Raw genomic sequence first — 27,222 nt, 5'->3', positions numbered from 1 at the left:
TATGAAAAATCCGCAATTACTTTTTGGGCAACCCAATATATTTTTTTTTAATTATGTTCCACAAAATTATGCATATAATTAGTAAAATATTTTTTTAATAGAAATTTCTCAAAGAATAGAATATTTTGCCAACATTTATTTTAATTTCACCAAGTTTCCACAAAATCCAGAAAAATCAAAACTCTGAAAAAAATTGACTCTCATTTCCAATTCTCTTTAATACTGAACTTGTATATATTGTAGACATTCCTACTGTCCCCATCTAGTGTTTGACGAAACTTCTTCAAAGAGAACCAGGCTTGAAATAATAGCGGTAAAACAAAACCCTTGTAAGCCTGGTTCTTTAAGTTTAATTCTGTACCATATATTCTCTCAAAGTTTATGCCTTCACTTTTTCTCTGCATCCCACTGTGCCATTGTGTAATACCCATGGCGCATTCAATTTTTGTTTTCCTTTTTCGCCTTATTTTACCCAAATCGCCCTTGATGATGACTTGATGCAAGTACAAGTCAATTATTCATAATATTGAGGCAATTTGTTTTGCATTTACTTGACATTAAATATAATGATGGCCAACTATCGGATTTTGACCACGGTAGCCAAATTGGATGGATGGCTGGCTGGTTGAATGAATGACTTGTTAATTTCAAGTGTTTTTTTGGACCAAAGCAAAGTGAGTGTGAGTGAGTTAGTGGTTCACCTTCTGAAGGCAATAACTTTAAATCGATGTGGTGGCTGGCGAAGTACGCAATACAATTATCTCATTATGTGATGATGTTTTGGATTTTTTTTTCAAAAACTTTCTTCATTCAAGGTAAAGAAAATTTTAATGAAGTGGTAGTGAAAAAAAAAATAATACAACATAAAATAAAAATTTTAAACTTTCAACTAAAGATTGCTGCTTGCACAGTTAAAAAAAAAACTAAAAACACAAAAGGAACATGGTTGTAGGTAAAAGTTTGTTTAGCCTTAATGATTATGTCTCGTATTCAACTTGCTTCCCCTTCACTACCCCCTGCACCAAACTCTTATAAACTCCAAGTCATACTGCATTTCTTTGCCTTGGGCTTTAAGCCATACTTAACACATGATACAATGACTGTGGTATGTTAATGAGTCGCCATTTGTCATACAAGCCTGAAGTAGGAGTATCCTCTTTCTCTGTTTCTTTGGTAGAAGGCGTTGCGTGGTCTGCTGGGATGCTTTTGAGGGTAGTCGAAATGTAAGTGTCTTAACTAACTATTTATTTGTAGCCCATTTGATTAACTGCCAACAAAACTCACACATTTTGCTGTTTGATAATCTTGCTAGCTAGCCTTGTTTTTCGTTCTCTTTTTGGTCTAACTCTCTGTCTGTCTAGCCTTTAATGCCATCTGCCAGGGGCTACAGCACTCACGTGTTGTTGAACAGCAGCGATTCTATGCTGAACGGATTGCTGCGTCTTATGCTGATGGGTGAGGTCTGCTGGTGATTCGGCGAGGGCGATGAGGATGATGAGGAGGTGTTTTGCAATTTGATCTGGAAGTTGGTGGCTCTTCCGGGAAACAGGAACGGTTTGACATCACAACCTTCATTGCCATTGGCCATATGCATGTGCATTTGATGATTGCTGTTGTTATCATCCTCCCGCCCAGCATCTAGGCCGCCACCATTGGACATGGGACTGCCCAGGCCATTGGGACTGCCGCTGGGCGAATAGCTGTTGTTGGCCAGATCACTGCCACGCGGACTGCGAAAATCGAAATCATCACATTCATCATCGCTTTCGGTGCCACCCACCACATCGATTTGTATGCTATCATCTTCGAGATCAGAATCGGAAAAGGTGCCATTCGCCTTGTGCTGTGATATGTATTCGGCCTTGAGGGCCTCCAAATCGACGGTAATGCCTTTGGCTTGTAACTTGCGGGCTTGTCGATCAATGGCCTTGGCAAGTTTCTTTCGCCGGCGGGCTCTGCAATTAGGAAAAGAAAAGAGAAAGCGGGGGAAAAAGTTAGAAATTTGTTCAAAATTATTGAAGAAACAGAATATCAAAAATATAGAAAAAAATTCGAATTCGGTTGTGCTGACGAAAATTCGACATTGCCGATTTTTTTTCTCTCCTCTCTCTCTCCCTGTTTTTTTTTCTTCTTCTTCTTCCCTTACCTTTCTTTAGCTTTCAGTTCATTGGGCGGGATTGGTTCACCAGAGCAGGTCTGTGGCTGTGCATTATGGGCAGGTCTTCCAGGTCCTTTTTTGGTATGCTCGCGTTTTCTAACTTTGGCACGTCGATTCTGGAACCATACCTATCTGAAACAAAGCGTATAATATTAGAAAACTATCAGGAGAAAAATTTGTACACTGTAAGAAATAAGCCAAAAATTCTGAAATAATTGGTTGGTGGAAGTGAAATTTCGAAAAAATTCGTTCGGGCGCTTCATTAGTTTGGTCACAAAAACAATTTCATTTGGTTGTTGGATTAATAAGCTTAGATCAATGAGTTTTCATTTCTTGCCTCTATTTCAAAAAGAAAAGCAAAGCAACAAAAACTCTTTAAAAAATCTCAGCAATCTGCAAAGATCGCAATTTCGGCCTTTGTCAGGGACCTCATCAGCTTGCTATGCCACCAAAAGTTTATATGCTTCCACCCACTCACTAATTAGTGAGCAAAGCAACAAAGCAAAGCAACAAAAACTGTTTAAAGAGTCTTAACAGTTGTGGTGTGTTAAATGTATTGGGGGCAGACTGCAAAGATAGCGATTTCGGACTTTGCCAGGGACCTCATCAGCTTGCTAACCAAATGCATATTAGCCCATGAACATGCCATTAAGGAACAGGGGCAAACTTCTCACATATCAATGAGTACTGCCCGATTCAAGTTTAAGCTCAATGATAAGGGGCCTCCTTTTTATAGCCGAGTCCGAACGGCGTCCCGTAGTGCGACACTTCTTTATGGAGAAGTTTTACATGGCCGCCATACCAAATGGTACAGTACCTCCAAAATGTCGCCAGCATAAGGAGGGGATAACCACCGCTGAAAATTCTCATGATGTTTTCATCAGAATTCGAACCCAGGCGTTCAGTGTCATGCTAACCTCTGCGCTACGGTGGCCTCCGATGGTCGCTATGCCACTCACGCATTGGTGAGCAGTGCAAAGGCGGGTCCGTGGGCGATGCTGAATTTGCAACCTTTTGAGGTATGTATTCGGGGCTGTGCCGCTAAGCTAGCGCTTTGTTGGGGGGAACTTGACATGCTAAGAGAAGGCGGATATGCTCTAGAGCGATGGATGCAGCAGGTAGGCTGAGGAGGCTCTCAGACTACCAGTCGCCGAGACTGATTCGGGAGGAATTGTTCCAGATTCACTTCCCGCAAAGAGAGAGTAAGAGGCGGATGCTGTGTTTGTGTGGAATGAGACCCCGGTCTTCACTGGTGGCTCCAGGATGGGGTCAGGGAATGGACTGGGGGTTTTAGTCGCAGGCACTCGATATCGGTATGTCAGTTAGACTGCCAAACGAGTGCACGAACTTTTAGGCAGAGTTCTGAGCCAATACGTTGGCCTCAATGGATATCCAGAGGATGTAGACAGTATGGCGGCCCTCAAGGCCTTGAGTTCGAAGTGAGTGGCGGAGTGTTGAGGGGCCCTGAACGGGATTTTGGCGCATGACGTTGTGTTGGCCTGGGTTCCCGGACACATTAGTGTTCTGAGATAGGAGAAGGCGAACGTGTATGCAAGAAGGGGATCCTCCACACCAAGCAGACCTGAGGCCGGGCTTCCACATTTGCCGAACTACTGAACATTGTTGAGGAGATGGCTACCGCGGAAGCGGTGGCGAGGTGGCAGTCGGTGGATGGATGTTGGGTACTCTGGCCAGCTGTTGACTGGAAGAGGAGGAGAGAGTTGCTGGTCCTTGATAAAGGATCTCTGCGATAGGCCATATGATCGCACGCATAGCAGTCCCGCACAACGACTACTGTGGACCACGTCTTGATGAGAATGATGAGGAGACGATCGACCACCTGTTCTGCTAATGCCCGGTACTACAGGGACACAGGCTTTGCTTCCTAGGGAGGCTGTTCTCCACGGTCGGTCTTCCACATTTGCCGAACTACTGAACATTGTAGAGGAGATCGCTAGTACAGAGGCGGCGGCGAGGTGGCAGTCTGTGTCGGATTGCCAGGACACTCTGGCCAGCTGTTGACCGGAAGAGGAGGAGGGAATTGCTGGTCCTTGATAAGGCCATATGGCCGCGCACATAGAAGTTACTCTGCGATAGGCCATATGGCCGCGCACATAGAAGTTACGCACAACGACTACTGTGGACCACGTCTTGATGAGAATGATGAGGAGACGATCGACCACCTGCTCTGCTAATGCCCGGTACTACAGGGACACAGGCTTTCCTTCCTAGGGAGGCGGTTCTTCTCCGATCTTCATCTTTAACACGCTGTCATGTATGCGCCGACGCGAAGCACCAACGCTTGGCACTTGGCGAGTGTATACTTGAGTGAGTTGGGCTTACGCTTCGTGGAAGCCCTTGCGTGGTATCGTGATAGATAGGCGCTTGCTCTCTATTCTACTCCCATATTTGTTGTATTTTTCAACACTCGTCATCTCCGTGTCTCCCCTTCGCCTCGGAGCGGGAGGCATTATATTTTATCAGCATAATTATTCACCAAGGGAGGCCACCGTAGGGGAGAGGTTAGCATGTCCGCCTATGACGCTAAACGTCTGGGTTCAAATCCTGGCGAGACCATCAGAAAAAAATTTTCAGCAGTGGTGTTCCCCTCCTAGGTTAGGTTGCGTAAGGGTGGCAGTCCTTTACAGACTCACTTAGACAATTTTAAGTCCATTGTGATGCCACACTAGCGACAGACCAAGGCTTCTGGCGGGAATTGAACTCACGACCCCTGCATTGGTAATCCAAGCACGCTACCTACTCGGCTACCGGGGGCCCCCGTTCCCCTCCTAATGCTGGCAACATTTGTGAGCTTCTATGCCATATTAAAAAGTTCTCTCCAAAGAGGCGCCGTACCCCTAAACTTGATATATTTACCGATAAAGGCAATATGGGGCTCAAATGAGCTGGTAGAGCACGAATATGTTATTGATTTTCGGGGTTTAGTAACTGAGTTGACACCCCACCTCCAAAACACCACCGAACCGGACATATTTACCAACCATGACAATATGGTACCGAGTTATTTTAAAGTAGAGCAGGAATATGGTATCCACATTCAGGGCGAAATGACTGAGGAGCCATTCAACCGCCGGAATACCCCGAAATATCCAAATCGTTGGTTTTATTAACCGTTCAATACAGGGCTCAAATAAAAGATATTAGAGATTGAAAGGAGTTGCAGCGGAGCGAGACCGTTCCAGCTAGACTTTCATATAAAAATCAATTTTGTGCTTGTTTGTCGGTTTGTTTGTTAGTTCCGTATTGTCCTGAACCGATTACCTTGAAATTTTCACAGATTATGTAGATTGTTGGACTGGAAATAAACATAGGCTATATAATTTTTTGATATCGTAAGGGGGGCGGACTCTCCCCCTTACCCCAAAAGCACTACCCAACAATTAAAGCGTACCGTTCGGGACAATATTGGACTCAAATGAAAGCTATTCAGCGGTAGAGTACGAATTTCATATTAAAAATTGAGTCCAAATAACTTGGGGGCCGCCCCAATCCCAAAACCACCCAAAATAGGTTTATTGGACGATCATGACAATATGGGACTCAAATGAAAGGTATTCGGGAGTAGATTGCGAATATGAGCAGTAGGGAGGGACAGGCTTTATAATTTGTTAATATCGGAAGATGGCAGGCCATTTTTTGGGGTAACGGGGGACCCCAAAAACTCCACCCAAAATCAAAAGTGTACCGATAATGACAATATGGGTATCATACAAGAGCTATTGAAGAGAAGAATGCGAATATGGTATTAAAAATTGGGTCCAAGTACCCAGGAAGTTGCCCAAACCCCAAAACTCCTCCAAATAGACAAATTGAACGTTCATATCAAAATGGGGCTTAAATGAAAGGTATTCGGGAGTAGATTACGAATCTGGCTTACAAAATCAGATCGAAGTATAAGAGGTCCACTTCGCTTCGATATCCACATTCAGCGCGAAGAGTCCCCAGCCTAAAAAGATATTAGACTGTTAAAGAAGGAGGTACTTGTCGGTTCGGCAGGTAGCTCCCATATAAACCGATCTTCCAATTTAACTTCTTGAGTCCCTGGAAGCAGCAATTTTTGTCCGCTTGGGCTAAAATTTTGCACATAGTGTTCTGTTATGACTTCCAACAACTGTGCCAAGTACGGTCCAAATCGGCCTATAACCTGTTATGGCTCCCATATAAACCGAACTTTCGATTAGACTTATTCGGTTACTAGAAGCTTTAATTTTTGCTGGTTTGACAGTGGTTTGGTATGTAGAATAAACAAATTATGCCCTTCAGCTAAATTTATTTTGCATAATTTTTTTACCAGAATCCATGGTAGTGGATTATCTCCCTTATCTGCCATTAACTCCCTTCATTTAAAACTAAACTTACCGCAACACGACTCTCCTTCAAATCCAAACGCATGGCCAAAGCCTCACGCATAAATATATCCGGATAATGGCTGGCTGAGAAGGCTCGTTCCAATTCCTCTAACTGCCATGAATTGAAGTTGGTGCGTGAACGTCGACGTTTGGCAGCACTGCTTTCATCATCGCCGTCGGCTGAGAAACCTGCAAAAATAAAAACCAAAAAATATAAAAATTAATAACTCTATAACACCATAGTTTGGGTATACGAGTATGCCAAGGGAAGGCGACAGAGGCAAGCACAAGGGGGTGATAACAAAAACATATTCATTTTAATTAAATATAATCAAAACTATTAGGCTGCTAGCCCCAGGAGCTATCCCCCATCTCTGGCTCCATAAATACAGAACAACTAACAGGAAAAATTCCCATATCGAGTGAACAGATGGCCCAAAAACTACAAAACTCAATTAATAACCTGAACCACAAATTGTTGCAACGCCAACAACAACAATAACAATTCATTAATTTACATATCAAACATTGCCCTCTAGTCAGTCAGCCATCCAGCTATTTGTCCCTTTGGAACCCATTTGCTGTGTGGGAGTTGGGGCAAGTGGCCCACTTGCACACACACACACACACACACATTTATTTTGATTTTAATTACGCTCAACAGCAAGCGGCAACATAGCCATAACCAGCTGCTAGGCAGTCAGGCCAAAACATTCGCTCATTCACTCGACAATAATAAATATTCATAATCATATATTTCAATTATCTACATTAGGGTGGCTTGTAGCCGCCAGGGGTATGGAAATGCAACCAACGATTTTTATGCCACACCAATAGATTAGCCATTGTGAGTGCGAATGCCTGATTCCATGGCAAACGAACGTTTAGTTGTTGTGGCTTTTATTGTTTGCTTTTGGTAACAACAAACATGGCAACAACATTTTAATTACATAGCACTTTGTTTTACGCACCATTGTAAATGGCAGATGAGGGGGTGGGGCCTACATAACCTTTATGGCCTGGTCGAGTAAAATGGGCAGTATAGAAAGTTGCTTGACTGCCGTACATATTCCCTAAATCCCTATTTCTCTAAGGCAGGAGGCCTACAACTGAAGCGATGGGACAAATATTGAGAGAGGGGATGATAATAAATGAAAGTTTTAATTATTTTGGTTTGCGGGTTTGGAATAAATCATATTGGTCAAAAAATGGATGTAAACGAAAATTATGAATAATTTTAAATTTCAGTATAGACGAAGGTAAAAAATCTGTCTAATCGTTAAGGTGCTATCAAACAAAATGTATGGTCTGGATACAGAAAGTGACAGATATGTCACTTTCTGTAGAAGAAGGATGTCGAAGGGCCCAATGCAACTCACTGTTCCAAATTTCGGCCAAATCGGAAATAAATGCGCCTTTCATGGGCGTAAGACCTTCAAATGAGAGATCGGTTTATATGGCAGCTATATCCAAATCTGAACTGATCTGGGCCAAATTGAAGATGTATGTCGAAGGGCCTAACACAACTCACTGTCCCACATATTGGCGAAATCGGACAATAAATGCGCCTTTAATGGGTTCAAAATCTTAAATCGAGAGATGGGTCTATATGGCAACTATATCCAAATCTGAACCGATCTGAGCCAAATTGCAGAAAGATGTCAAGGGGCCTAACACAAATCAATGTCCCAACTTCGGCGAAATGGCACAATAAATGCGCCTTCTAAAGGTCCAAGACCTTAAATCGAGAGATTGTTTTAAATGGCAGCCATATCCAAATCTGGACAGATCTGGGCCAAATTGATGCAGGATGTCGAAGGGCCTAACACAACTCACTGTCCTAAATTTTCGCGACATCGGGCAATAAGTGCGCCTTTTATGGGCCTAAGACCCTAAATCGGAGGATCGGTCTATATGGCAGCTATATCCAAATCTGAACTGATCTGGGCCAAATTAAAGAAGGATGTCGAAGGGCTCAACACAACTCACTGTTCCAAATTTTGGCAAAATCGGTCAATAAATGCACCTTTTATGGGCCCAAGACCTTAAATCGAGAGATCGGTCTATATGGCAGCTATATCCAAATCTGGGCCGATCTAAGCCAAATTGAAGAAGAATATCAAAGGACATAACTCAACTCACTGTCCCAATCTTCAGCACAATCGGGTAAAAAATGTGTCTTTTATGGGCCTAAGACCTTAAATCGGCGGATAGGTCTATATGACAGCTATATCCAAATTTGGACTGATCTGGGCCAAGTTGAAGAAGGACATCGAAGGGCCTAACACAACTCACTGTCCCAAATTTCAGCAAAATTGGATAATAAATGTGGCTTTTATGGGCCTAAGACCCTTAATCGGCGGATCGGTCTATATGGCAGCTATATCCAAATCTGGACCTATCTAAGCCAAATTGAAGAAGGATGTCGAAGGGTTTAACACAACTCACTGTCCCAAATTTTGGCAAAATCGGATAATAAATGTGCGTTTAATGAGTCCAAAATCATAAATCGAGAGATCGTTCTATATGGCAGCTATATCCAAATCTGAACTGATCTGGGCCAAATTGAAGAAGGATGTCGAAGGACCTTACACAACTCACTGTCTCAAATTTTGGCAAACTCGGACAATAAATGCGCTGTTCATGGGCGCAAGACCTCAAATCGAGAGATCGGTCTATATGGCAGCTATATCCAAATCTGGGCCGATCTAAGCCAAATTGAAGAAGAATATCAAAGGACATAACACAACTCACTGTCCCAGTCTTCAGCACAATCGGATAAAAAATGTGTCTTTTATGGGCCCAAGACCTTAAATCGAGAGATCGGTCTATATGGCAGCTATATCCAAATCTGATCCGATCTGGGCCATATTGAAGAAGGATGTCGAAGGGCATAACACAACTCACTGTCCCAATCTTCAGCACAATCGGATAAAAAATGTGTCTTTTATGGGCCTAAGACCCTAAATCGGCGGATCGGTCTATACGGCAGCTATATCCAAATCTGGACCGATCTGGACCAAATTGAAGAAGAATGTCGAAAGGCCTAACACAAATCACTGTCCAAAATTTCAGCAAAATCGGATATTGGGCTTTTGGAATGGGCGGAATGACAAAATGAATATACCCCCATCCTTCCAGTGGAGAGCAGTGGAGCGGGCCTGGTTCAGCTTGTTTTCTATGAAAAACCAAGCAAAAGCGTGCTTTCGTTAGTCGGGTCGAATTTTATATAACCTCCACCATGGATTTGAGACGAGGCATACTTGATTTGGATTTAGGTAACCATAGTAGAAGTCATTGTGCAAAATTTCACCCAAATCAAATAAGAATTCCGCCCTATAAGGAGATGGTCAAGAAGTAAAATCGGGAGATCGGTTTATATGGGAGCTATATCAGGTTATGGACGGATTAAGACCATATCTGGTACCTAAAGGGTGATTTTTTTGAGGTTAGGATTTTCATGTATTAGTATTTGACAGATCACGTGGGATTTCAGACATGGTGTCAAAGAGAAAGATGCTCAGTATGCTTTGACATTTCATCATGAATAGACTTACTAACGAGCAACGCTTGCAAATCATTGAATTTTATTACCAAAATCAGTGTTCGGTTCGAAATGTGTTCATTCACCGTAACGTTGCGTCCAACAGCATCTTTGAAAAAATACGGTCCAATGATTCCACCAGCGTACAAACCACACCAAACAGTGCATTTTTCGGGATGCATGGAAGTTCTTGAACGGCTTCTGGTTGCTCTTCACTCCAAATGCGGCAATTTTGCTTATTTACGTAGCCATTCAACCAGAAATGAGCCTCATCGCTGAACAAAATTTGTCAAAATTTGAACACATTTCGAACCGAACACTGATTTTGGTAATAAAATTCAATGATTTGCAAGCGTTGCTCGTTAGTAAGTCTATTCATGATGAAATGTCAAAGCATACTGAGCATCTTTCTCTTTGACACCATGTCTGAAATCCCACGTGATCTGTCAAATACTAATGCATGAAAATCCTAACATCAAAAAAATCACCCTTTATATTGAAGGTCATAGGAGAAGGCGTTGTGCAAAATTTCTGTCAAATCAGATAAGAATTGTGTTCTATAGGGGAAGTAAGATTAGTAGTAAAATCGGGAGATCGGAAGTTCGGTTTATATGGGAGCTATAGCAGGTTTTAGACCGACTCAGGCCATACTGTGTATAATTTCAGCCAAATCGAAAAAGAATTGCGCCCTCACGAGGCTCAAGAAATGTATTCGGGATATTGGTTTATAGGGGACCTATATCGGATTTTGGACCGATTCAAATCATATTTAGCACAACTATTGAACGTCATAGTACAAAATTTCAAAATTTCTTATCCAAATCGGTTAAGAATTGCGCCCTCTAGAGGTTCAAGATGTCACGAATCGAGTTCGGTTTATATGGGGCTATTTCAAAGTATGGACTGATATGGTCCTTTTACAAACCTAACCGAGGTTTGACTCAAGAAGTCAAGATTCGAGATCGGTTTATATGGGAGCTATTTGAAAACATCTACTGATATGGGCCATTTAGAACTCTAACCGACCTACTCTAGTAATATTTGTGCAAAATTTCAAGCGCCTAGCTTTACTCCTTCGAAAGTTAGTGTGTTTTCGACAGCTAGACAAACAGACAGACAGACGGACATCGATTTAAAACGTCATGACGATCAAGAATATATGTACTTTATGAGGTCTTAAATCAATACTTGGATGTGCTACAAATGGAATGACGAAGTTAGTATTCCTCCATCCTATGGTGGAGGGCATAAAAATCAGCGAAATTTTCTTTAACATGAAAATTTCAGACGCTGAAGTAAAAGTTGTGAAAGTTTCTAACGAAAAGTGATAAAATCATTCATGTCTATGGGGGCAATTGATTTAACTTAAACTTAGATTTAAAGCTTAATCTATTAGATTTAAAGCAAAATCTAATATTAAATAGCTTTGTTTTATTTGAGAATTTTTATTGACCACCAAACAATGGCTAGAAACCACCACCAATAAAACTTCTCGATTTATTTAAATTCCATTTAGTTGACCAAACCTATCGCTGCAACATCATAAACTCCATTATTAGACTTTTTTTTCTATAAAAAATGGAGCAGTGCCTTGAAAAAAGCTCGAAGACGAAACCAACTCATGCTAATAAAGTCATTAGCGATATTTAAATATGTATAGACTATAATTTTAATTTCAAAATAAATGCTTCTGGCAAAAATAACAGCCTGGAATTAAAATGAAGTGGGTTTAACCTGTAGCAGGTCTAACAGGCAAAGTAGCAGCAAAAACAGAAAGACATGTAAGTAGTCAATGAAAGCAAGCAAGGACGAATTGGTGATACACTACATGATTTAAAGAAAATATGCAAGGTGAAGGAAATCAAACGTTTGAAAAAAATACCCACCAACATAGGATAGGGGTATACTAATCTAGTCATTCCGCTTGTAACACCTCGAAATATTGATCTAGGACCCCATAATGAGTGTATATATTATTGATCGTCTCGAAATTCTGGTTCGAACTAGCAATATCCGTCCGTCCGTCTGTCCGTCGAAATCACGATAACGGTCGAAATCATAAAGCTACCCGCTTGAATCTTTGCAAAGAAACCTAATATTGACATAGGTCGTTAGAGATTGCAAATGGGCCATATCGGTTCAGATTTTGACATAGCTCCCATATAAATCGACCTCCCGATTTGAGATCTTGAGCCCCTGGAAGCCTCACCTATCATCCAATTAGGCTGAAATTATTCATGTAGTGTTCGGTTCTGACTTCCAACAACTGTGCCAAGTACGGTTAAAATGGGTCAAGAACCTGATTAAGCTCCCATATAAACCATTCTCCCGACTTGAATTCTTGAAGACGCAATTTTTGTCCGATTTGGCTGAAATTTTGCACATAGTGTTTTGCACAAAGAACCTGATATAGCTCCCATATAAACCGATCTCCCGATTTGATTTCTTGAGTCCTTACAGACCGCAATTTTTATCCGATTTGGCTGAAATTTTGCATTTAGTGATCTGTTATGACTCTCAACAACTGTGCCAAGTACAGTTCATGTCGGTCTATAACCAGATAAAGATCTAGGCTCTAGGAGTGAAAATCGGGCGACATATATTGGGTTGCCCAAAAAGTAATTGCGGATTTTTCATATAGTCGGCGTTGACAAATTTTTTCACAGCTTGTGACTCTGTAATTGCATTCTTTCTTCTGTCAGTTATCAACTGTTACTTTTAGCTTGCTTTAGAAAAAAAGTGTAAAAAAAGTATATTTGATTAAAGTTCATTCTAAGTTTTATTAAAAAGGCATTCACTTTCTTTTAAAAAATCCGCAATTACTTTTTGGGCAACCCAATATATATGAGAGCTATATCTAAATCCCAACCGATTTTCATGAAATTCACCATTTATGTCGAGAGTGAAGAGAATATCCTTCCTGCCAAATTTTAAGAAAATCGGTAAACAAATGACCATTTTATTGCAATATTACTGCAAATCGGACGAACATATATATGGGAGCTATATCTAAATCTGAACCGATTTCGACCAAACTTTATAGATATTGTGGAAGTCGTCGAGGAGAGCGTTGTTAAAAATTTTGGCAAGATTGGTCAATAAATGCGCTTGCAGTGGCTCTAGGAGTGCAAATCGGGCGATATATATCTATGAGAGCTATATATAAATCTGAACCGATTTCTATGAAATTCACCGGTAATATTAAGAGTTAAAGGAAAATCCTTCCTGCCAAATTTCGAGAAAATCGGTTAACAAATGGTCATTTTATTGTATTATTACTGCAAATCGGACGAACATATATATGGGATCTATTTTCAAATCTGAACCGATTTCCCCCAATTTCAATAGGCTTCGTATCTAGGCCGAAAAATATGCCTGTACCAAATTGTAAGACGATCAAATGAAAATTGCGACCTGTACTTTGTATACAAATTTACATGGACAGACAGACGGACATAGCTAAATCGAATCAGAAAGTTATTCTGAGTCAATCGGTATACTTATCATTGGGTCCAACTCTCTTCCTTCTGGGTGTTACAAACAAATGCACTAAGTTATAGTACAGGATATTATACACAGCACTGGTGTAGGGTATAAAAATGATATTCCTCTTTTTTTCTCACGAATTAAAGACAAATTCACTCATCTCATAGAAGCTGTCCAATATATATTTCTCATCAAACTCCCTATCTTCAAGGCGTTACATACAATTCCTCTAAATTATAACAACCTTTGATCCCAAGTAGTGTAACGAATAATTACGCATGTAAAATCCTCCATCTAAAAGGGGGTGTAATGGGCAAATAATCGTGTTTTCCTCTAGCTTGATAAATAAAACCCGGAATCCTCAACCACTAAACTCAGCAAAAAAACGACCAACATATCCTTTTCCCAAGTTGCCCATTTACCTTTGTAACTCCCCCTCCAAAAAAAAAAGCAAACACGAATGCATTTTTGCTCATAAAGGAGTATACTTTGATTGCACTTCATTGCCGGTTGCAGCGATACTCGGTAGTAATGCAAATCATAGACCTGCCATTGGTGGTAGACATGCATCATCATAAAATATAATTTCTAACATTAGCAGTATAGCCTACAATGCATTCCTCCATGAGCTATGTGGGATGGTGGGTCGTGGTTGCATTGCATTGCATTATTTGCGCCTGGGTCATGGATGTGCAATGAATCTACAACGAGCAGCCAAGGTAATTGAAATTTATTATGATTATGTTTTAAATGATGAAATGCACCATAAGGAATCAGCAGTTGCATAATGGATTGCAAATTAAAGAGGTGGTGTATGAAGAAGCAAATGTGAAAAATTTGCTGGTGAGGTTACAGATTTAGAAGAGGATCGAGAATTTAATAAGATTTTGTCAAATTTTCGACAGAAATCTACTTCCTGGCGAAAGGTTTCCATAGGAGTACAATTTTGACATACCTACCCATAAAAATAAAATTGTTCAAAAAATTTGGATTTTTAAAAAATTAAAAAATATTTTTATAGCCACCACAATAGGATGGGGGTATACCAATCTAGTCATTCCCTTGTAACACCTCGTTACACCCCCATAAAGTACATATATTCTAGATCATCTCGACGTTCTGAGTCGGTTTAGCCATGTCCGTCCGTCTGTCGAAATCACGATAACGGTCGAACGCGTAAAGCTAGCCGCTTGGAATTTTCACATATACCTAATATTGATGTAGTTCGTTGGGAATTCCAAATGGACCATATCGGTGCAGATTTACATATAGCTCCCCTATAAACAGATTTCCCGATTTGACTTCATGAGAATCTGGAAGCCTCAATTTTTGTCCGATTATGCTGTAATTTTGCATGTGGTGTTCCGTTATGACTCCTAATGACTGTGCCAAATACGGTCCGAATCGGTCTATAACCTGATATAGCTCCCATATAAACCGATCTCCCGATTTGGCTTCTTGAGTCCTTACAAACCCCAACTTTTGTCCGATTTGGTTGAAATTGAGCATGTAGAGTTCTATTATGACTCTCAACAACTGTGCTTAGTAAGATCCGAATCGGTCTATAACCAAATATAGCTCCCATATAAACCGATCTCCAGATTTGATTTCTTGAGCCCTTTCAAGCCGCAATTTGTGTCCGATTTAGCTGAAATTTTGCCTGTAGTGTACCGTTATGACCTCCAACATCTGTGCCAAGTACGGTCCAAATCGGTCTATAACCAGATATAGCTCCCATATAAACCGATTTCCCGATTTGATTTCTTGAGCCCTTTCAAGCCGCAATTTGTGTCCGATTTAGCTGAAATTTTGCATGAAGTGTTCTGTTATGACTCTCAACAAACTGTGCCAAGTACGGTCTAAAGCGGTCTATAACCAGATACACCTCCCATATAAACCGATCTCCCGATTTGATTCTTGAGCCCTTACAAGCCGCAATTTTTGTTCAATTTGGCTGGAATTTTGCATGCGGTGTTCTGCTATGACTTCAAAAAACTGTCAAATACGGTCCAAATCGGTCTAGCCCCTGGAAGTCGCAATTTTTTGGCTGAAATTTTGCATGAAGTGTTCTGTTATGACTCTCAACCAAGTATGGTTCATATCGGTCTGTAACCTGATATAGCTCCCGCATAAACCGATCCACCGATTTGACTTCTTGAGCCCCTGCCAAGTACGGTATATAACCAGATATAGCTCTTATATAAACCGATCTCCCTTTGACTTCTTGAGCCCCTGGAAGTCCCAATTTTTGTCTGATTTGGCTGATGCTACTAACTCGGCTACCGAAGCGCCCAAGAAAAGAAACCAGGGGGCTCTTCAACAAGTCGAAAAGGGAGAACACGACTAAGGGAAGGGACGAATATCTTGGGCAAGTTCAAGAAGGCGACGAGTATAGGGAAGAGGAGTTCCTGGGCCAAATTCTGTGTAGAATTAGAAGCTCTCTGAAGTGAGAAGACGAAACTCACAACGAAACCAACCAGGAGAAGGTGATATTGATAGAAAAACATTTTCCAGGCAGTCAGAAATAGATTGGCGATCAGAACATCTTTATACCCACAAGAACTGAATCCATGAATGACATCATCAGTAAAGTCGTTGATGAGGAGAATATAGTTAGGGCGATTGGCACCTTCCAGCCGTTTAAATCGGCTGGACCAAACGGAATAAACCCAAAGCTGCTGCAAGAGTCCCTTGCAGTCACTCGGCCATGTATGTGAGGGCTTTCAGGCGAGCCTGGCATATCAAGGGTTTTGAGGGTGGTATTTATCGGGGAAAATAAACTACAGTACTGCGAAGGATTATAGGCCAATCAGTCTATCTATGAAGGGGGGAGGGACTGATACCGGCGAATTTCATTAGGGCACAACATGCTTACCTCAAAAGCAGGTCGGTGGAGACGGCCCTATATGAAGTGGCACGAAAGGTCGAGATATCTCTCCAATAAAAGAATTACACCTCCCTCAATATTGAGGGTGAATTTAACAAAGTAGAGATAGGGTGGATAGTCCCTGACTTGGACTGCGAGCAGATCCAGCCGAGCGTCTCCCGGTGGACGAATACTATGCTTCACAGTAGGATAATCAATGCCGACTTGGGGAGAAAGTGTGGTCAGAAAGCCATTGAAAAGGGGCACGTGTGAGGTGTGTTCACGCTGATTCTATGGAACCTGGGGATAAACGAAGTCCTATTTCAGCGGCAATGACGTGAAACTTATCGCTGTGAGCACCACACTGGCTATAACCAGGATTTTAGAGGCCCCTTCCGCGTGTTGTTCATAGCTGTCACGAGAAGCTTAGTTGCTAGCCACCGGACACATCCAAAGGTTGCGGATGGTGGAATGCTCCACACGGAGTAGTTGCAATGACAGTCGCGGACAATCAGCGGTATCGAGCGGAGAGTCTTAGTGAGAGGCCGGGCGGCACTGGATCCTGCATAAATACTGAAAGCCAATGATGCTCGATATGAGAAGGCGAGTTATGGGCACTTTAAATAATCAATTGTTCCCTCGACGATCGATCCTTTGGACCGGAACGCGCTTCCTCACCTACAGGAGCTTGAAGATAATCGCCATCTCCACGTGCAAATTTGCCTACAATAACAGCAACAAGTCGCTCTAGTGATTTGAGGCAGATTTCTGTCGACCATCAGCGCGAAGGACACTGTGTAGGCTTTCGGGATAGGCTACAACAAATGTTCTGAGGACCAACCCAAGGAAGACGGAGCTGGTGCTCTTCTCTTGGAGATATAAGATAATCGATTTCAGACTCTCGTCTTTGGACTAGACCACTCTGCAGTTGTCAAAGAAGGCGAAATAACATGACCTAGTCCTCGTTTCGAAACTGTAAAGGAAGACGGAGGAAAGGTGCCAAAAGGCGATGTACGCCTTCTAGTAAGGCAGAAAATCAATACTGTATGAACACGATCATTGTAAGACCAGTGCTGACATATGGAGCACTGGTATGGTGGAAGGCTTCGGAAAAGAGCACATGGACCAAGTAACTTCGAATGGTACAGAGACTGGCCTACTTCGGAATCCTGGGGGCGTTAAGATTTACATCGCAGTCGGGTCTGCAGGCGATGATGAATCTACAAACTGTTGAGGCATATATTCGGGTCTGTGCCGCTTAGGTAGCGCTTAGGCTGAGAGAACTTGGCATACTGAGAGAACTTGGCATGCTGAGAGAAGGCGGACATGGCCACTGACCGTTCTGGAGGCCATGGATGCAGGAGGTAGTCTGAAGAGAATCTCAGACTACCTGTCACCATAACCGATTCAGGGAAAATTTTACCGGATTTGCTTTTCCGGAAGGGGGTAGTGGAAGGCGGATGTCGTGTTTGAGTTGTATGAGGCCTCGGCCTTCACAGAAGGCTCCACGATGGAGTCAGGGACGGTACTGGAGGTTTACTTGGAGACACTCCACATCGGTAAGTTAGTTAAACTGTCGGACGAGAGCACAGTTTTTCAGGCAGAGTTATGTGCCATATGGTTGGGCGCAAAGCAAATCGAAAAGATGGGCCTGCCACCTTCGAAACTCAGGATATATGTGGACAGTATGGCGGATCTAAGGCCTTGAATTCAAGAACGATCAGGTCAAAATACGGTGCAGAGTGTATTGGGGGGCCCTGAAAGGGCTCCTGGCTCATGACGTTGTGTTGGCCAGGAGAAAATCCCCAAGGCAAGTGGTCGGTCCTTTGTCGAACTACTGAACATACATGTGCGGAGGCGCTGGCGAGGTGCGAGTCTGTGGAGGTGGGAGTCTTTTGGATTACCAGAACACTCTGCCTATCTGTTGTTTGGAAGAGATCGAGGGAGCTGCAGGCACTTGGTAAGTAGTCAGTGAGTACGATTACAGGAGTCATAACCCGACTTTGTGCGATAGGCCATATGATTGTGCGCATGGGAGACCCGCACCACAACGGCTACTCTGGACGATGTATTGAAGAGGAGAAGATTGAGCACCAGATATGCTCATACCCAGGTCTACAGGGGCCTAGGCTTCCCATCCTCCGATTCCTCTTCGATCTCGACGAACTTGCAGATGTGTCTCTGGGGAGTCTCCTAAGATACATGGATAAAACGTGTTTGATTGGACGACGGATGCGCTGAGATCTACAACACGCAAAGCAGACACGGAGCCCCAATGCTTGACACTTGACGAGTGAATATACTAAGTATCAGGATAAGGAATATTTTCGTCCTTGAAATATTGAAACATTGAGTTCTGGACACTCTTAGCACTGTCTGACCTTGGTCCATAGTAGAGTTTAATGATCCCAACAAAGAATCCACGCAGGCGGGAGAAGGTTCACAACCCCTACAGTGTGGACCTGATCTGGCCTGGAGTTACTCCGACCACACCCTGACAAAATAAAATATCAAATGATTGGCATTGGAAAAAATTTTTGGCCAAGTAATTGTCTCAGATCAACGTAGCCAAAACCCCACATGGATAGTATCTAAGAAATGTTATAAAGGCTGCTGATTTAAAGTCTTTGTTTATTTAGCGCCTGCCGGAATTTTTCTTTGAGAAATGAAACCTTTCCAGAAAAACTGTCAAATGATTATTAACCTGTGTTCTAACATGACAATATGTCGCTCCAAATAACTTCAACATATTTGATATACCACTGTGCTAGTTTTAGTCTGGCAATGGTGCTGTTGCATATTATGCCAAACATGCAACATAATCGAGTTTTTTACTTTCTTTTCTACCTATAGGAACCTACATTTAGAACTCCTCTCTCTCTCCGTCTCTCCCTCTCTCTTTTAAGCCACATCCTTACATACCAGTGGTTACAAAAAAAGGAGCAAAAACATTTTCCTAAGCAAAATTCTAGTGAAATTCTTTGATTGCCAGCTCCTTTGGGGTGTTGTTATTGAATGAAACATTGCATGACACAGTGTCAAATGACTTAATGGCAAAGAAAATGGCTTTTCCACATGCATGCTAAGTCAACCTCAAAGTAAGTCATCTAGCCAACTATACCAAAACAGAGGTGGTATCAAGGGATTGCTAAAGGCCTCTATAGGGGACTGACAAACTCAGGAGAATAATACAGGGTGCGTCAGAGAAACTTTCTCATTTGAGAAATTTCGGAGCGGTGAGTAGGGCGGGGAGGGGTCGAGAAGAGTCGCATTTGGAGGGGGAAGTCCCCAAGTTTTTTTCTCTCTGCTCATGCCCTGGACCAGGGAACAGCAGGCCTTCGCCGTCAAGAGCTTCTTTTCCGTGTTACCGTGAATGCAGCTCGTTATACGAGGCCAACGTAGCACAGAGGTTTGCATGTCCGCCTGGGTTCGAATCCTGTCGAGACCATCACAAAAAATTTTCAGTGGTGGTTTTCCCCTCCTAATGCTGGCAACATTTGCGAGGTACTATGCCATGTAAAACTTCTCTCCAAAGTGGTATCGTACTGTGGTACGCCGTTCGGACTTGTCTATTAAAAGGAGGTCCCTTATCAATGAACTTAAACTTGAACTCATTGATATGTGCGAAGTTTGCCCCTGTTCCATAGTGGAATGTTCATGGGCAAAATTTGCATTTGCTTAGGTGCATAATTCAGGAATTTTTTCTTCCAAGCCTCGTAGAAATGAACGTAAGAAACGAGCGGTTTCAGCATGATGGACCCCCAGCACACACAACACAAGACTCAACGAATTTGTTGCGATCATATTTTCCCGACCGCCTCATCTCTCTCAGAGGCGATCTCCAATGGCCGACGCGCTCTCCAGATTGGAGTTCATGCGATTTATTTTTAAATTCCCTCAAGAACAACATTTGCGACGCCATTGGCGATAATTAATCATCATGCGTCAGTGCATGCGCAATGGAGAGAGCTATTTACCGATGTCTTCTTCAAGACAGCATGGAAAAGATGGAATTTTGTATTCTGAAATAATAAAATAATCAAAACGAAAACTGAAGTAACACACACCAAGCACTATGGGACGCGTTTCGTCTTTGGTTAGAAAACTTTTTTACCATATTAGGTGTGATAGCTTCAAGGGCCGTGCGTTGGTATGTTGTATTTGAATCGTATTTATTGGGAAACGCCGCTATGATAGAAATACCACATTAACCACGCTCGACAACCCTATCTATAAGCTGTACTTTTTCCCAATGCATGTGTTTTTGTGTAATGACAAACTTTTTTTCTGTGACCATTACACTGCTTCCGTGGTACACATGATTCTTTGCATCTGTTTTCTGGCATTCCAACAGATGCACAGAATCATGTGCACTATGGAAGTAGTGTTTGGTGTTCGCAGAAAGAAAGTCTGTCATTACACGAATGTAATGAATGTGCAACAGATGCACAGAATCATGTGCACTATGGAAGTAGTGTAGTTGTCGCAGAAAGAAAGTCTGTCATTATACGAATGTAATGAATGTGCTTTATATGGACCAAAGGATATAAATCGGTAGATTGGTTTTTATGACAGCTATATCGAAACATAATCCGATCTTGACCATAAATGTTACAGATATCGAGGGGCCTAACACAAGTCCCTGTGTCAAATTTCGGCGAAATTCAGTAATAAGTGCTACTTTAGTTGCCTTAAGACCTTAATTCAAAAGATGAGTCTATATGGGGGCTAAATAAAGTTATGGTGCGCTTCCCACCTTCAAACTTAATCTGCCCATGGACAAAAAAAGAATCTGTGTAAAGATTCAGTTCAATATAGAGGGAGCAACTCTTACCCAATTTCGCTGAAATTTTGCACGATAACTTTTTTTATGATCTCCAACAGATGTACCAAGTATAGTTTGAATCGGTCTAAAACCTGACATAGCTCCCATATAAACCGATCTCCCAAATATACTTCTTGAGGCTCTAGAGGGTGCAACTCTTATCCAATTGCGCTGAAATTTTGCACGATGGCTTCTACTATTACTTCTCACAGACGAATTGTCGAAATCGGTCTATAACCTAATAAAATACCTTATAAACCGAGTTACCGAATATACTTCTCCAGAGTTACCGAATATACTTCTCGTTTCTTAGAAAACTATACAAAAAACTTGACAAATGCGATCCATGGCGCAGGGTATACAAGATTAGGCCCAGCAGAACTTAACACGCTCTTACTTGTTCTTGTTATATTGATAAAGAAGGCATGTTAGAAGGGCTCCCTATGAAGTTATTCTCTTTTTTGTAAAAAAGAAGAAGGCCTTACTGCATGACTTCTTTAATAAGACAGAATGAATTCCAGCAAAAGTCTCGAAAAGGTTCAAAATTCTCCCTACCTACTACTTCTACAAGGAGTTGTTAACCATTTTGGATAAAAGTAGAAGGTCCTACAGAAGTTTTTAGTTTGAACAAGAGAAAAGGCTCAAAGTTCGACCAAGCCGAATCTTGGGAACTCATCACCATTGATTCCGCTAAAAATTTGATTTTATTAACTCAGTTCCTATTTAAATCACTTTACAAGAAACAAATCGGGAATTCGGTATTGGTTTTTATGACAGCTATATCGAAACATAATCCGATCTTGACCATAAATGTTACAGATATCGAGGGGCCTAACACAAGTCCCTGTGTCAATTTTCAGCGAAATTCAGTAATAAGTGCGACTTTAGTTGCCTTAAGAGCTTAATTCAAAAGATGAGTCTATATGGGGGCTAAATAAAGGTATGGTGCGCTTCCCACCTTCAAACTTAATCTGCCCATGGACAAAAGAAGAATCTGTGCAAAGATTCAGTTCAATATAGAGGGAGCAACTCTTACCCAATTTCGCTGAAATTTTGCACGATAACTTTTTTTATGATCTCCAACAGATGTACGAAGTATAGTTTGAATCGGTCTAAAACCTGACATAGCTCCCATATAAACCGATCTCCCAAATATACTTCTTGAGGCTCTAGAGGGTGCAACTCTTATCCAATTGCGCTGAAATTTTGCACGATGGCTTCTACTATTACTTCTCACAGACGAATTGTCGAAATCGGTCTATAACCTAATAAAATACCTTATAAACCGAGTTACCGAATATACTTCTCCAGAGTTACCGAATATACTTCTCGTTTCTTAGAAAACTATACAAAAAACTTGACAAATGCGATCCATGGTGCAGGGTATACAAGATTAGGCCCAGCAGAACTTAACACGCTCTTACTTGTTCTTGTTATATTGATAAAGAAGGCATGTTAGAAGGGCTCCCTATGAAGTTATTCTCTTTTTTGTAAAAAAGAAGAAGGCCTTACTGCATGACTTCTTTAATAAGACAGAATGAATTCCAGCAAAAGTCTCGAAAAGGTTCAAAATTCTCCCTACCTACTACTTCTACAAGGAGTTGTTAACCATTTTGGATAAAAGTAGAAGGTCCTACAGAAGTTTTTAGTTTGAACAAGAGAAAAGGCTCAAAGTTCGACCAAGCCGAATCTTGGGAACTCATCACCATTGATTCCGCTAAAAATTTGATTTTATTAACTCAGTTCCTATTTAAATCACTTTACAAGAAACAAATCGGGAATTGATTACGGTTGCTATAGACTCAAGTAGTCATATTGGGAAATTGGTATTTAAGTGGCCTATATCAGTATATAGACCCATTCGGATACCTGGCAGGACGCTGGAAGTCATCCCAGAAGTATTTGCGTTAAATTTCATCCAAATCAGATGATATCTGAGGGCTGTAGGAGCTCAAGGAGGCCTTCGTAGCGCAGAGGTAAGCATCTCCGCCTATGATGCTGAACGCCTGGGTTCGAATCCTGGCGAGAACATAATGAACATTTTCAGCGGTGGCTATCCCCTCCTAATGCTGGCGACACTTGGGAGGTATTGTACCATTTAGTATGGTAGCCATGTAAAAACTTCTCCACAAAGAGGTGTCGCACTGCGGTACGCCGTTCGGGCTCGGCTATGAAATGGAGGTCCCTTATCATTATCATTGAGCTTGAAACTTGAATCAGACCGCACTCATTGATATGTGAGAAGTTTGCCTCTGTTCCTTAATGGAATGTACAAGGGCAAATTTGAAATTTGCAGGAGCTCAATCCGGGGATCGATTTTTATGGCAACTATATCAGTATATGCATCGGATCATACTTGGCATGGATGTTCGAAGTAATAGCAGAAGTATTTGTGCTAAATTTCACCCAAATTAGATAAAAATTGAGACTTCTAAGGGGTCAAGAAGTCAAATCTGTTAATCGCTTTATGTGGGGAGTATACCAGTTTATTGACCGATTCAGATCATACTCTGCCAAATCGAAAGAAAATAGAGGCTTTAAGGTACTCAAGGAGTCAAATCCAGGGATCGGTTTTTAGGGGGTCTATACCAGTTTATAGACAGATTCGGACTCGTTATTGACATTGGAAGCCAGAACCCAAGCCCTTGTGCCAAATTTCAGCCAAATCGGAAAAAAATTTAGGTCTTTAGGGACTAAAGAAGTCAAATTGGGGGATCGGATTTTATGGGGGTTATATTAGTACATAGACCGATTCATATCATTCTCAGCAAAGAGTTTGGAAGTACGAACAGAAGTCCTTGTGCCACGTTTCAGGGCTCAAGAAGTCAAATCGGGATCGGTTTATATGGAGACAATATCTGTTTATAGACCGATTCGGATCATTCTTGGCATGCATGTTGAAAGTCATAACTCAAGTCTTTGTTAGAAATTTTAGTCAAATCGGATGAAATTTAAGACTACTAGGGGCTCAAGAAGTCAAATCGGGGGATCGGTTTATATGGGAGCTACCAAATCTGAAGCGATGTGGCCCATTTGCAGTCTCCAATGACCTACATCAGCCCAAAATTTCAAGCGGCTAGCTTTACGCGTTCGACCGCTATCGTGATTTCGACAGACGGACGGACGGACATGGGTAGATCGACTCAGAATGTCGAGACGGTCTTAGACCCTATCGTATGGTGGTGGGTATAAAAAGGTCGTCTGACAGAACGCTTTGGATGATAAGCGTTTGTTTGATTCTTAAGGGCCTTTGTACTGTAAGGCCTCCGTTCGTCTGACTGAACGCTATGTTAGATAAACTTTTGTTTCATTCTTAAGGGCCTTTTTACTGTAAGGCCTGCGGAATTTTACAATGAGGCCAATCGCGTTGGCAATCCCTCACATTTACATCAAACCAAAATTCGTGTCTATTTGCCACAAACATCAAGCAGCAGCAACAACAACAACATCAACTCCTCATCACGTACCTCACTGCATGACCCAAGTTTGCTGTTGTTATTGTTTTTTTTTTTTTTTTGTTTTGTATCGAAGGAGTGAAGTTTTTAATCATTTCCAATTATGCCACTATTTTATCTTGATTTTTTAATTATAATCGCCAACAACGTTTAAAAAAAATGCTAAAACAACTCGGAAAATAACGAACGACGAGCCAATGGTTTATAAGATAATTGCCACAGCGAAGGCTGAAGGGGAGGAAAAGTTAAAGCAAAAGCCCTCATTGCTAGTAGCTCAAATGTGCTAATTTTCAATATTTGCAAAATTTTAAATACTTGGCTTGTTCCACTTGGGAAGAGAGAGAGACTCCAAAGGCTTTGCCCCTTCATTACCCAATGAGTAATTAAGGAAAATTGTAAAAATAGAAAAACTTCATGTACCTAGGCAATTTGTGAGCTAAAGGGAAAATTTCCCTGGCTTTTAGTTTGTATGTGTGGCTGGACAATTACAAGTTTTTGGAAGACTGGGTAGCCGAATATGGGACTATAGCTAAAGAAATTGGTAACATAAAAATGGGAGAGTGTTTTTATACCCTCGTCTAAGATCCCATAAAGTATATATATTCTTGATCATCATGACATTTTAAGTCAATCTAGCCATGTCCGTTCGTCCATCTGTCCGTCCGTCTGTTCGTCCGTCCGTCCGTCTGTCCGTCCGTCTGTCTGCCCGTCCGTCTGTCTGCCGAAAGCACGCTAACTTTCGAAGGAGTAAAGCTAGCCGCTTGAAATTTTGCATAAATAATAGGTTGCCCAAAAAGTAATTGCGGACTTAGAATGAACTTTAATCAAATATACTTTTTTTACACTTTTTTTCTAAAGCAAACTAAAAGTAACAGCTGATTACTGACAGAAGAAAGAATGCAATTACAGAGTCACAAGCTGTGAAAAAATTTGTCAACGCCGACTATATGAAAAATCCGCAATTACTTTTTGGGCAACCCAATACTTCTTATTAGGTCGGTTGGGATTGTAAATGGGCCTTATCGGTCCATTTTTTGATATAGCTGCCATATAAAACGATTTTGGATCTTGACTTCTTGAGCCACTAGAAGGCGCAATTATTATCTGATTGGAATGAGATTTTGCTCGACGTGTTTTGCTATGATATCCAACAGCTATGGGAAGTATGGTTCAAATCGGTCCATAACCTGATATAGCTGCCATAAAAACCGATCTTGGGTCTTGACTTCTTGAGCCTCTAGAAGGCGCAATTATTATCTGATTGGAATGAGATTTTGCACGACGTGTTTTGCTATGATATCCAACAGCTATGGGAAGTATGGTTCAAATCGGTCCATAACCTGATATAGCTGCCATAAAAACCGATCTTGGGTCTTGACTTCTTGAGCCTCTAGAAGGCGCAATTCTTATCCGATTGGAATGAAATTTTGCACGACGTGTTTTGCCATGATATCCACCAACTGTGGCAAGTATGGTTCAAATCGGTCAATAACCTGATATAGCTGCCATATAAACCAATCTTGAATCTTGACTTCTTGAGCCTAGAGGGCGCAATTCTTATCCGAATTGAATGAAATTTTGCATGACGTATTTTATTATGATTTCCAACAACTGTGCTAAGTATGATTCAAATCGGTTCATAACCTGATATAGTTGTCATATAAGCCGATCTGGGGACATGACTTCTTGAGCTTCCAGAGGGCGCAATTCCTATCCGATTTGGCTGAAACTTTGCATGACTGTTTTCGTGATGGGTTCCAATAACAGTGCTAAGAATAGTTAAAGTCGGTCCATAACCCGATATAGCTGTCGTATAAACCGATCTTTAAGCTTGACTTTTTGAGCCACTAGTGGGCGCAATTCTTATCCGATTTGACTGAAATTCGGCACGACATGTTTTGTTATGAATTTCAACAACTGTGCTAAGTGTGGTTCAGAGCGGTCCATAACCCTATATAGCTGCCATATGAACCGATCTGGGGTCTTGACCTCTTGAGCTTCTACAGGGCGCAAAACGTATCCGATTTGGCTGAAATTCGGCACGACATGTTTTGTTATGACTTTCAACAACTGTGCTTAGTATGGTTCAAAGCGATCCATAACCCTATATAGCTGCCATATGAACCGATCTTTAAGCTTGACTTCTTGAGCCACTAGAGGGCACAATTCTTTTCCGATTTGGCTGAAATTTTGTACAACGACATCTCTCATGATGTGTCAAATATGGTTTGAATCGGTCTATAACCTGATATAGCTCCCATATAACCGATATCCCTATTTTACTTCTTGAGACCCTAAAGGCCGCAATTCTTATTCGAATTGGCTGGAATTTTACACAATGACTTCTACTATGGTCTCCAACATTCAATTCAATTATGCTCCGAATCGGACCATAGCTTGATATAGCTCCAATACCATAGCAATTCTTCTCTCCTTTGTTTGCCCAAAAAGAGATACCGGGAAAAGAACTCGACAAATGCTATCCATGGTGGAGGCTCGGCCGAACTTAGCACGCTTT

At 41.5% G+C, this 27,222-nt stretch overlaps 1 protein-coding gene across 1 annotated transcript in view; it reads right to left on the bottom strand.

Moving 5' to 3' along the window:
- Window positions 1-668: 668 nt before the first annotated feature.
- LOC106087652 (homeobox protein unc-4) overlaps window positions 669-27,222 on the bottom strand; it is a 48,602-nt gene continuing 22,048 nt past the window's right edge. The window contains exons 2-4 of the mRNA XM_013252765.2: window positions 6,539-6,717; window positions 2,147-2,286; window positions 669-1,955 (exon numbers count right to left, since the gene is read on the bottom strand). Coding sequence (XP_013108219.2) covers window positions 1,394-1,955; window positions 2,147-2,286; window positions 6,539-6,717 — 881 coding nt within the window. The 3' untranslated portion in view covers window positions 669-1,393. The remainder of the gene's footprint in view (window positions 1,956-2,146; window positions 2,287-6,538; window positions 6,718-27,222) is intronic.

Source organism: Stomoxys calcitrans, chromosome 4 (genome assembly GCF_963082655.1).
Source record: "Stomoxys calcitrans chromosome 4, idStoCalc2.1, whole genome shotgun sequence".
In the NCBI taxonomy this organism is placed as follows: Eukaryota; Metazoa; Arthropoda; class Insecta; order Diptera; family Muscidae; genus Stomoxys; species Stomoxys calcitrans.
Note: the sequence above shows the minus strand (reverse complement) of the source record. Positions and strands in the feature narration are given on the sequence as shown.